Source organism: Epinephelus moara, chromosome 10 (genome assembly GCF_006386435.1).
Source record: "Epinephelus moara isolate mb chromosome 10, YSFRI_EMoa_1.0, whole genome shotgun sequence".
NCBI lineage: Eukaryota > Metazoa > Chordata > Actinopteri > Perciformes > Serranidae > Epinephelus > Epinephelus moara.
The window spans coordinates 10,144,393-10,157,055 of record NC_065515.1 but is presented as its reverse complement, the minus strand read 5'-3'; the positions used below and the strand labels follow the sequence as shown (position 1 = coordinate 10,157,055).

Genomic DNA, 12,663 nt, shown 5'->3' with positions numbered 1-12,663 from the left:
TTCAGTCAGTATATTTATTAATTGCATTTAGTTTTTGTAAAGTAATTTCTTGACACACAAGTTTCACTTGTGATCCTTTTTTTTTACCACAAAGGTTTTTCAGAGAGAAATGGAAAACAAATATGAACATGAGCAAAGCCGAAGCAGCAGACACCATCTAACTTTTTTATTTTGTAATCAGTGTGTCTGTCTAGACATCAGAATGACTCAAAGCACCATAAACTCCATAAAGCACTGATTTTACAAAACATGACACCACAACCAGTTTTCACACAGTTCAACCCAGGACTGAGTCTGGGTTTCTGTTTTATTGAAAACTAAAGATGGCATAGTAACAGCAGAAAGGTTCAGTCAACCTTGCGTTCCTATCTCACACGTTAAAATCCTTTGCAAATATTAACTTACAAAATACTGAATAATCTATACAGTATAAAAATAGGAATGAGTAAGGCGTTGTAAAGATTCACTATGGGATAAAAATGACACTTCACACTTAAAGAGATTTATAAGAACTGTTCATTTCAGCTATCTGACTTAGTGATTCTCTCCCTTGAAACAGGTCACAGGTCAAAGTATGGACAGGCATTTTGCTATTAAATGGAAGTTTATTTTCCGGTGTGCAATTTCACAGATCCCATTTCCTCAGTTTGACCAGAGTTGTTTCTCCTCCCTGACTTTTCAGACATTGCATCAAATTAAACCTTCCTCCAGTTTTTCAGGATGGTCCCGGCTGCATCCAGAGTGCTGTCTTGCTGTTAAGACAATTAAAGGTTATTAAAATATTTGTTTTTCGCCAGAAAAAAAGAGAAAAGTTCACCTTCGCCAACATTAATCTTTACGAGATCATTTTGTTGTGCTTTTGGTTTGCAACAGACCGTTTTGGATTTACCTTAATGAAGCAAAGGCGAATGTATTTCTCAAACTGCTTCGTGGACTCGTCTCCAACAAACGCTGTGACTGGAATGGCTGCCAGTTTCTGTACAAAATATTATTATGAAGAGCAGCGATTAAAAACAATGTCTGAACGTGATATGCTGTATGTTGTCGGGAGCTAAATCAAATGAACTCAATTACCTTTTCTTTAATCATCCACTTCACAAACTTGTAGTCGTACGCTTCGTCATCGCCCATGTGTGACAGGTCCTGATCTACAGTGAACACAGAGCATAGAGAAATATTCAGCAGACAGTCCCACTGCTGATCCACCACAGAGCTGGTAAAATACTGGGATTTATGAAGTTTCATATACTGTACCATAAGGCAATGTAAAAAACACTTCTGGTAGTAACTATTATAAATAGTAAAGATTTACTTCTCACCTCTTGAATGCATGTATTTATTCAACGCACATAACTGTACATATTTCTAGCGTTCACTCTTACTCTATTCCTGTTTTATTCTATTGTTACATACACCGATCAGCCAAAGCATTCAAAACACTGACAGGTGAAGTGAGTAACTTTGTTTATTTTGTTCCAATGCATTGTTCTCCTGGGAAATCTTTGGTTCTGGCATTCATGTAGATACCACCTGACATGTTCCACCCACTCAAACACTGTTGCAGACCAAGTACCCCCCCTCATGGCAACAGTACTCCCCAATGGCAGTGGCCCCCCCAGCACTACAAAAATTGTTTAGAAATGTCCTGTGGAGCGTGACAAAAGCTCAAGGTGTCGACCTGGCTTCTAAATTTCCCAGGTCCCAATCTGTTCAAGGATTCTTGTGATGTGCTGGTACCCCAGATGTACCCCTAATCCAAGGTGGGGCCTCCTTGGATGGGACTTGGCTCTGATCTGTCGAGGCATGGACACAGGATCTCTGGGAGTGTCCTGCGGTGTCTGGCACCAGTGTGTTGGCGGCAGATCCATTTAGTCCAGTGGGTTGTGAGGTGGGTTAATGGCACGTGCCACAGATGCTCATTCAGATTGGGATGTGGGGAATTTGGAGGCCAGGTTGACACTTTGAGGTCTTTGTTACATTCCTTGGGCCATTCCTGAGCCATGTTTGCAGTGTGGCATGGTGCATTATCCTGCTGGGGGGCCACAGGACGACCATATGATGTTACACCGCTATTAAAAAACCCCAATGCTCTTTCACTTCAAAATTGCTGCAAATAGATGTTTAAGTGAAATGTCCTGAACTTTTGGATTCAAAGCAAAAACCTTTCTTCATAATGGCAGTGACTTATTTTGCATAAATTGATCTACTATGCTTTAAATATATCTGGTAGCTCTCCCCTCACAATCCCTCCCTCTGTGAGCTTAATCATCTACTAAGTACATTCTGTAAAGCACATAACATCGATATGACAACAAAAATTGTTACTGAAACTAAAGAACAGAATGATCAACCAAGCTGGATTTGTCCACACTTTGTGCAAGTTACAGTGTAACTGTGCAAGGTATGTCAGTGTCAATGTTCAGTAACTCACTAAGAGATGTGACGTCCACGAGCATGAAGTAGCCTCCCTCTGGGATGACAGGAGTCATTCCAGCCTCCTGCAGGATGCCAGCCAGCCGGTCTCTCTTGCCCTCCAGTTCTTCTGCCAGTGAGGAGAAGTAGCACTCTGGCTGATCCATCATCTCAAAGTTCCGCAGCAAACCTTGAGCCACAGCCTCCTTGAGAGAAACAGACGGCTACAAGCTTCAGACTAAAAATACAATTAAATGATCCTTTGCTTTCTTTGATGGATTTTAAAGAACATATTTAAGAGCTGTGCAGACTTGCCTGTAAAGGAGTGGGGCAGGTGTACAGAGTGTTCTGCATGACGGTCTGAAGATGCTTTATCAAGTGCTCAGGTCCTATAGACCAACCAAGCTGACAGACACAAATTTCAACGACATGATGTGCAGGAACTGATTGTTAAATATTATACATTTTGTTTTGAATCCACAGATGTCTTACCTTCCATCCAGTAACACTAAAAGTTTTTCCTGCGCTGCCAATGGTGATTGTTCTATCCCACATCCCAGGCAGAGTGGCTACAGAGATGGAAAACTACGTTAAAAAACTTCACAACATTGAAACTGAGAAAAAGGTTTGAATAATATTTTGTTTCTTTATACGATAAGTTTGGTATTTTTTTAATCTGGACCCTATTTTCCTGTGTTTGTGTCTAGATGACTGATGGAAACAAAACTGAAATCTGTCCAGTGCTGAGCGAGAGGGGAGCACACCACAGCGGTGACACCAGGGCCACTGAAAGTGCTTGTTTTGCCACTGACAGGCTCAGATTGCTATGATGAGTGTCTGACAACTTATAGAAAGGAAACCTACAGAAATAGTGTTACTGTGTGCTTTACACTGGCCATGAACAGTTGGTGAGTCGACATGCATACACAAATACACAGTGACGGGGCTGACGCTTAGCATCACATGGCTAACGTTACCTTACAGTTATTAACAGGTTTATTGACGGGAGCTGTTTCCGTTAACGTCAGCTTCAGGAAGTTTGCTGATGTTATCTGTTAATTAATGTTTTTCACTGTTGGCCAATTTACATTCCAAATCTTACATTTGATTTCTTTCTGTGAGTGCTCTATAGGGTTGGGTCGGTGGCCTGTGTCTGCCTCTTCGCCAAGCGCACAGCGAGCAGGAGAGAGAGGGGGGTGGGGGTGGGGCGGGGACTGAGCTAGGGGATGCGAGTGCGTANGAGCCAGATGAAGGAGGCAACCCTTGTTTGCACTGATTGAGTGAGCTAAACCTGCAAATTTATTTGTAAGGAATAAAAGAAACAACGTGTTACTGTCACTCTGTTGTCCTAAGGTCGTTTTTTATTTTAAATGAGTCAATTGCGCCCCCAAGTGGGGAAAATCTGGTATTACCGACTTGATGCAGTTTTTCACAAAAACCTGACCGTTTTTTTTTCTCATACCGACCCAACCCTAGTGCTCCATAGTAATTTAAAGCGAGTACTCGAAATGCTATATCGAAGGCAACTGGACTTGCTTGCGTTTCTTGAAGACGTTTCGCCTCTCATCCAAGAAGCTTCTTCAGTTCTAAATGACTGGTATGAAGTTGCAGGCTATAAACTCTGTGTGGGTGGGAACCCTTGCAGAGTCATAGGGGTCATGTGAGCTCTTAGTTTAAGAGTCGTTAAGGTCACAATGTGAGTCATTGACCCACCTGGCCACCGGGTTCCACCTGACCCTAACGACTCACACGGTGGCCAATACAATTACCATGACCTGGATGACTGAGAATCTTCACCAACATGCTAAAATTATTCTTGTGTAGTCTGGTGTGTTTGCTAATAGTGATTTGGAGCCTGTTTAAAAATACCAAAGTCACCCTTATCAAGTTCCTGAGACCCTTACGGAAGGGTTGCTGCATGTCTTAGAGGTTTCCATTCCTGCAGCAGTGTGTTAAGAACAGCTTCTACTACATATGAGGTGGACGACAGTTATTGGCTCCTCTATACATTTTTGTCAAACTATTGCGCTGAGCTGAAAACGTACCAATCTTTATATGCTGGTGTCCCCTGTAGATGAGCCATTCGTAAACCTCGTCACTGAAGCACAGAGTGTCGTGCTTAATGCAGAGATCAGCGATCATCTGCAGCTCCTCTCTGGTGAAAACCTGCAGGAAGATGACAGGAAGTACTGAAAGCACAAGCGTTTACGACTCTCAGACAGAACGAGTGATGGCTGTGACGTATACGAACCTTCCCAATAGGGTTGTTGGGGGTGTTGATGATGATGGCCTTTGTCTTAGAGTTGAATTTACTGGCAAGCTCATCTGGGTCCAGAAACCAGTCTGCACTTGTGATTGTCTTCTTTCCAGATTTCTAAAACATTGCAGAAGGCAGAGGCTCCTGAAATCTACAAACGTCCTCAAGACGTGCGGTAGGTATATGTGGAACAATATACGTCAAACATCAGGAGGTTTAACTCACAAGGCGTAACGGTATCAACACAGGCTTGGCCCCTGCCATTCGCACCATAGGTACATAACAATCAAAGAAAGGTTCTATAATGATGACCTGGAGGAAGAAACATTACACAATCAACACTGGAGCATGAGTGTATATATGAATGTCTATACATATAAACACCTCTGTGAGAAAGAAAATGTTCTTACCTCATCTCCCTCTTCCACCAGTCCTTGCATGGTACTGAATAAGGAACCGTAACCTCCCACTGTGACCAGGATTTCTTTAAAGGGGTCAATCTGGCGCCCGCAGACCTTCCCATAAACCTGAGAGAGGGCCTTCACTAAAGACGGATGACCCTTTCAAATCAACAGAAGACATGAGACATGAAATATTTTCTCAATAGTTAATAGCAGTATTGTAAAATGTCATGATAGCTTAATTTTACTTGGCTTATACTGTAGCACATCTCAGCCAATTATCAACGCCCAAAACCACACCTATCAAACTCTTTCACTTCACACTTTCCTTTTACAAATGGTTGTAAAAAATGTTAATAACCAGGTTCCAAAAACCATTAGCTTCATGACATAGCGGAGCATGAGTGAGTGGATACAGGTCATTTAACAGTCTTACAAAGCCTCTGGTGTACTGGTTCATCCTGTCCACCGCTGCAGCCTCAGCTAGAGCCTCCTTGACATAAGAAGGTGGAGGGATGTCTGGGTAGCCTTGGCCCAGGTTCACAATGGATGGGTCCGCTGCCACTGAGGTAAAGGCCACCCTGGATCAACAGTGAAACAAGACTTTACTGGGCAGACGAGAGGTCACAAAATATTTTGGACTAAAACGAAAGAAGTCACCTAAACATTTCTCCCTGGTTTGATATCACTGGGCTGTCTTTGCAACAGACATGGTGTCAACTGTCGAGTGGTACTGTGTAAATCTGTCTGAGATCTGTCTGGCTTTCATGTAACACCCGTACGGTGTAAAATGGGAACCTGATCAGACGTCTCCTCTCTCGCTGTGCCACACAAAGAGATTAATGTTTTGTTCTTTCACCTACCACACATTCTTGTCCAGCCCCTCGATTCTTTTGGAGTGTGTGTGCCGCGACATCATTATATGCTGCAACAACAAACCAAGATACATTACACCTAAATTAAAATCTCAAGTGTCCATTTACATTTTTAAACCTCTTACCTGCCCATCTCAGCAGCTGTGTGGTCGCAGTGAACTAATCATCGACCACTCACACTGTTACAGTGCTTTCACACACAGCAGGACTTTGGTCAGTGGTTTTGTAACTGTTGAGGCTGCGTCGGTCAGTGCATAACCTGAATACATTATCTAGTCAATTAATCAACGAAACAATGTCCTCACTGCGTTGGTGTTGATATATTGAGTTTTTTAAGAGCTCTTATGCATCCCATCGCTCCACATAAGCACCTAGGACATTTAAACAGTGGACAATTCATGGTACGTCCTACCAATTAGTTTGTCACCAACCAAATATTACGCAGAGTAGCTAAATTCAAAGTTACTGATATGTGTGAGGAAGTATAAACTTATGAAATCCCGCCCCTTCTCCATAAGTCACTGAGTGAAATAAACAGACAGCTTCCTTATATAGCTAAACCTAGACCTTATGCCTGGTTCACACTACATGACATTTCTGCCCGTTCTGACAGTCACTATGTCAGATTAGGCGATTGTGGAGTCATAAAACCGTGCCGTGACTTGGCCGACAGACATGACACACTACACGATGGTCCACACCAAATATCTGCGGTTGTCTTTCACGTCGTGTGTGATGTCATCAGGTTATTTTTGTCCTATTTTTATTATTATTACCATTATTTCAGTCCCTGTCAGTTCATGACCCAGCCGAAATGTTGTTGTAGTAACGTAAAAAGTGCCACCAGATGTCAGGAGATACATATGAAGTACTGTACGCAAACATGCAAGTCACTGAATCCTCCACAACAAGTTCCTGCAAATGTTTCACAATAAAAGCCTATTTAGAAAATGAAGGGATTCTCTCAACCGGAGTTATAATGGGCCTTTTATGTGAAACAGATTCAGGAAGTGTTGAGTTTCAAATGACGGCGCGATGCATTAACTTTATAAAGCCAACAGGAGCGGATAAAAAGTAAAATGTAAAAATACAGAGGGATTAAAAAATAACGGCTCGTTTATAATGTAGTCTGTTTTGAATGAAGCTGGGAGCCTCTGACGTTGTGGTGAGTAAAAGCCCCGCCACTATTTTTTAATTTTCTAACTTTATGTCCGTCTCCATTATGAAGAAATATCATTGTTTGCTAGCTTGATGCTGATGGAAGTACTCACTGGGTTGATAAAGTGCCTCTGCTGTTTCACTCTGTGTGGTAACATCCCTAGAGGAAATATAAAAAACCCTGAGGTTTTGTTGTCATATAGTTTTCTACGGCAGCAGTTCGTTCTGTGTTTCTACTGATTAAAGTGACGGCTGTGACGGGAGAAGTCATGAACATCAAACATGCCAGACTTTCTGTTGGTACGTCATGAGGCGTCCCAGACGTGGCGTCGGTTGGCGCCTATTATGACACACTAAACAAGATGAAACGATGGATTATCACGTACAACACTCATTGTCGTTCACAATCCGAGCCAACACTGTACGTCGCTGCGTCGGGCTAGAATCGGACTGATATCGTGTAGTGTGAAACAGGCATTTTCTGAATATACAATTTTTTAGGGCTGGGTATCTCCACTGCTTTCCTGAATCGATTCAAGTTCAATTCACAAGGTTCTGATTTGATTCGATTTCTGATTTTGATATCGATTTGATTGGGGATATTTTAGATACAATACGCATTTTTGCTAGAGTGTGAGAGATTCACAGAGAATTAATACAGTACATTTTTTAAAAAGAAATTATTTTTAAAAAGAATAAATTCGGAAAAAGTATTAAAACTGAATATTTTATATCTACATGTTGTTTCTAGAGCAGCAAGAGCAATGTTAAAACAGCAAAGTCACAATATAAACTCACTATCTCACTGGAAACAAATTTAAAATGTCAAAACAATACATTGCATATCACCTGTGATGTCAGATGAAAGCAGAGTGAAATCTGAAGGAGCGTAACAATGTTTATGACTGATACTATTTGAGGTTGGTTTAGATTTATGTATTGCTTTGCAGAGCGTCAGAAATGGCACTTGCATGTTGATTAAAGCTCCAGTGTGTCCGGTTTAGAGGGATATGTTGGTACAAACTGAATATAATACAATAAGTATGTTTTCTTTAGCGTATAAAAACCTGAAATAAGAATTGTTGAATTTATGTTACCTTATAATAAACTGTTTATATCTAAATAGGAAGCGGGTCTTCGTTTATGGAGATCGCCATGTTTCTACAGTAGCCCAGAACGGACAAACCAAACACTATCTCCAGATGAGGACATTCGCGTTTTCGTGTCAGCTACTGTAAGAAGCCCAACTGCAATGTGCAGCGCCGGAGTTACACTGATTTGTAATGTGAAACTGCTTCATTCATTGTTTCTAGTGACTTAAATGAGCAGGGGTCTCATTTATAAAACAATGCGTAGGATCCATACTAAATTTCCCAGCTCCAAAATGTTCATAAGCATGAGTGAATCAAGTCAATCAAATCAAGCTCTATCAAGTCTATTTTTATACATCACAACCTTTGCGTGAGAAGTGAAATATAGACATACCACTTTTCTAGTCTTGGTGACCACTCAGAGCGCCTCACACTACAGCCACTATTCACCTGCTTCACACACACAATCATACACTGGTGGCAGAGGCTACCACACACTGTGCCAGATAATTCAAGCCAACTCCATTTGGAGCAATTTGGGGTTCAGTGTCTTGCCCAAGGACACTTCAACACGCAGACTGAACCAACAATCTTCTGACTGGTAGACGATCGCTCTGCCTCCTGAGCCGCAGCCGCTGCCCCAAAAACTGTGTATGTTTTGTTTCGTTTGTATTTTGTGAGGAAATATTAAAAGAGAACTATGAGGAATTTCTCTCAACTCTCAAAAATATAATAGTCTAAAAAGTCTTTGAACCTGTTCTGCAGCTCCACTAAAGCAAATATTAGTGTCTAAAATAAAACATTGCTGACATGTGTTTTAAAAGAAAGTTTTAAATCGGACTCACCTGTGAAGCAGAAAACCTCCTCCTGCAGTTTATGTTCACTGAGTGACATGCAAACCTGGAACAAGTCAGGACTCGCTGTGCTATGCTCATGCTGCACAAAAAGAGAGAGAGACGATGAAAATGAAAATCTATTTGCAGGTGTTTTTGACATTTCTAACTGAACCTCCTTTAGGACACCAGCTACAAAAACCAGCACAGATCTTTTCAACATACATGTGAAGAAAAATACCTCTAGACTTAAAATAACAATTGCCTGAAGATAAGACCCGCCATGATCTTAAGACGTTAGGAGGCTAACAAGTAAAATAAAATAAACATGACATTTTTTCTTTGTCAGTGAAACTGGTAATGACTTTTAAGGCCTATGTTTATAAAAATGGAATCCAAGACAGTTTAAGACTTCATTAGGACCTGCAGACCCCCTGGAGTAAAGACAGACAGACAGACTGATTTTTAAAAATTTAATTTTCCTCTTAAATTATATCCCTCCTCTCTCACAAAACATTTTTTGTATATCGCTGGGAAGCACATTATTTCTTGCTTTGTACATTATTTGTATTGTTTTAAATTTAGCCAAGTCCAAGAATTTCAAAGCATGTGACTTTAAAAACATAATTTTTTTTTTTTTACTAATTTGTCATATTGTCAAGAATATCGATATCGCAAAAATACCCTGAAATATCGTGATATTATTTTAAAACCATTTCGTCCACCCCTTGTAGACAGCGCAGGTGTATGTATGTAAGGTGATTAAATTAATTTTACTTATATAATAATTACAATTATAATATTATACTTTTATAATAACGTGATTTACTCAATGTAAGGTGATTAAATTAATTGTACTTATATAATAATTATCATTATAATATTATACTTTTATAATAAGGGGATTTACTCAATGTAAGGTGATTAAATTTAAGTGCAAGGTCAGTCCAGGAATAATGAATACTTTTCTACGGTTAATATAAATGCAATTTAATTAAATATATGCACAGCTACCAATGACAAAGATTGTTTTTTATTTTATTTTTTTTTGTTGAAGGTGCTTAATTTGAAACCTGGAGCGACATCACTTTTCTTGTGCTTTTTCTGTGTGTCTTCCGCATTTCTTTCAAAAACATGGGGGGAAAAGGTAATGGGCAATTTAGTAAGGAATGTTCCACAAATTGCAAAAAAAAACCCAATAGATTTAGAAAAAAAAATTAAAATATAGGGGGAAAAGAAAGAAGCTAGATATTTACAGTTATCATTATTATATATTTAAAATTATGTTACAGAATTAGAATTTTTAAGCTCTTTTTCCAGGTCATTTCCTTTTTTTAAAAAACTAATTATAATTTTTTATAATTTTTCAAAACTTTTTTTTTTTTTAAAAATGTTGTTTTTAATTTTAGTTTTTACTTTTTTTTGCAATTTTTTTTGGGTCATGTCTTCTTTCGTTGCTCATTGCCGTCTTCCCATGTTTTTCAAAAACACCAAGCCAAGTTGCAAAGGGTTAAAAGTAAAAAAAAACACAACTGTGTTAATGCTTGAAAATATAAACTATAAATATGATTAAAAGCTGACTGGGTATTTGTTCTGTTGTTCGAACAAAACTATCTAAAGAGGTCACCTTGTGCTCATGATGACCCTCTCTTTAAGGTTTATTTAACCCTGTACAACAACAGGTGGCGCCAGTGAGCTGCACATAAATCAGTCCTGACAGCTTCACACACACATGAAGAAGCTCTGAAACACAATCACATCAACCTTTCACTACTGATTTTACAAACACACAACACACTGCCAGAGACGTTTTTCAGCCCGTTAGTTGCCCTAAAGCAGGTTTTAGTTGCCCTAAGGCAGGTTTTAGTTGCCCTCACTGGAACATGCATGTTGTTAGTGAGCCATGTGCTAACGTTAGCTGAATACCGTTATATACTTGTGTTAGCATCTGAAGCTAACAGCGGCTAGCAACACTGCGTTATGGCTGCCTGAGCCGTTAGCTTTCTCTTTCATTGAATCACAGTGATGACGTTAGCTGCCATCACCATCAGTCCTTCTGTTAGAGACACGTACCATGTACTGAGAGCAGTTAAGGCACCACAGGTCAGCGAACACCACTTACTTGTCGCTAAGTTTCACAGTGTTATTACCCAACAGAGGTCCGGTGACGAGCTGCGGACAGGAGGAGGAGACCACGTCACTGCTGGAGAAAGTGATGCTGCCTTCATTGCCGTCGGAAATTGGCAAAGTCCACATGTAGGCTGCGGGCAATGGACCCTGAACTGCTGGAGCAATCATGCCTGAAGTTTCAGGGAAATAGAGCAGGGCTGAAATGTGTCTCTCAAATTAGTCTTAAGTCAACAAGCAGGGGCGTAGCGCCAAATACTGGGCCCTAAGCATGAGCTGTCTCTCTGGGCCACCCTTCCTATCTTGAGCCATGTCTCACTTACGCACCTATTGTTTTTTTTGTTGTTGTTGTTGTTGTTTTTTTAACAAAGTTAGTTTGCTTTCTGTCTTTTCTTTTTTGGAACAGAGATCTCCCTTTCTTGGGGAAAGACACAACAGTTGGTCCTCTGCACTTTTGGTATAGTACCTTTGGAACCAAAACTAAGGGTACATTCACACCAGGACAGTCCGGGGGACTCGGTTCGATTGGGTAGGGAATGCCGAAAAATTTCACACCTTCATTTCGTTCGGTTCACTTTCACACTGCACTTTTTAAAGCGGACCAAATCGACTGGACAACGTCACGCAGTTACAGCAGCTGCTCGTTATCGACTGGACAACGTCACGCAGTTACAGCAGCTGCTCGTTTGGGGGCGCTATTGCCCGAAACGACCACTGACCAGGAAGAAAAAAAGCATGAGGAAGAAGAAAACCTGGCTCATCGATTGGCCAGAACCGAAAACGGAAATCCATCCCCTTCAGCCGACTTGGTCACCACAAAAACATCAAGCACCAAAATGCACTGCCCTCTTTGGTTCACTTCCTCTCTTTGGTTCGCTGGATAGTCTTTTTACATTTCCCACAGTAAGCGAACCGCACCAGGGTTCACTTGCAAGTGAACCAAGACCCCCAGTTCATTTGGTCCGCACCAGGGTTCGAATGAGCGTTCACACCACTCCAAACGAACCGAACTATCCGTGGAAGCGGACCAGGGTTCATTTAGAGTGGACCAAATAGCACCAGTGTGAATGTGTCCTAACCCTTCAGACATGGTGCTGAGACCCTAGGTCCATTTTGTGTTTTCCACCACAAAGAGTACTGGGTGGATACAGGCCCTTACTTGGCTTTAACTACATCTAGAGACAAACGTAGTGCAAGGGTGAACTGAACCACTTTGTGCCTTCAAGGGTCATTCCAGTCTTTCTGAGGGGCACACATTGGGGCTCTGGGGAATCTATCCCACTTTTTCCCCCACTTAAATGCCCCTGGTAACAAGGGACACTTAAGCTACAAAAATAAGACCCAATAACATATTTTAAATACTACAATTCATCATAGACTACATAGAAATACATACTGCAGCTGATTGTACTGAAAAATGATAAGTTTAACACCTCATATCCATACATGAAATAACAATATCAAACATAACAAATAAAACATTAAAAAAAAAAAGAAACAATACAGACA

The 12,663-nt window shown here is 40.6% G+C and overlaps 1 protein-coding gene across 3 annotated transcripts; it reads right to left on the bottom strand.

The window, feature by feature from the left end:
- Positions 1 to 265: 265 nt before the first annotated feature.
- Positions 266 to 11,276, bottom strand: LOC126397172 (kynurenine--oxoglutarate transaminase 3). 3 transcript variants are annotated; one of them, XM_050055735.1, is made up of 14 exons: positions 11,150 to 11,276; positions 9,040 to 9,130; positions 5,934 to 5,995; positions 5,507 to 5,651; positions 5,080 to 5,229; positions 4,895 to 4,981; positions 4,664 to 4,786; positions 4,458 to 4,578; positions 2,905 to 2,981; positions 2,728 to 2,817; positions 2,432 to 2,618; positions 1,075 to 1,148; positions 890 to 976; positions 266 to 752 (listed from the first exon to the last, which is right to left on the bottom strand). In XM_050055735.1, exons 2-14 carry the CDS (start codon positions 9,127 to 9,129, stop codon positions 696 to 698), a joined length of 1,350 nt encoding a protein of 449 aa, XP_049911692.1. In that variant the 5' UTR covers position 9,130; positions 11,150 to 11,276; the 3' UTR covers positions 266 to 695. The 3 variants fall into 3 exon arrangements, with proteins under 3 accessions (XP_049911692.1, XP_049911693.1, XP_049911694.1); XM_050055736.1 differs by having other exon boundaries at positions 11,101 to 11,238; XM_050055737.1 differs by lacking the exons at positions 9,040 to 9,130; positions 11,150 to 11,276 and adding an exon at positions 6,071 to 6,152.
- Between the last annotated feature and the right edge of the window lie 1,387 nt (positions 11,277 to 12,663).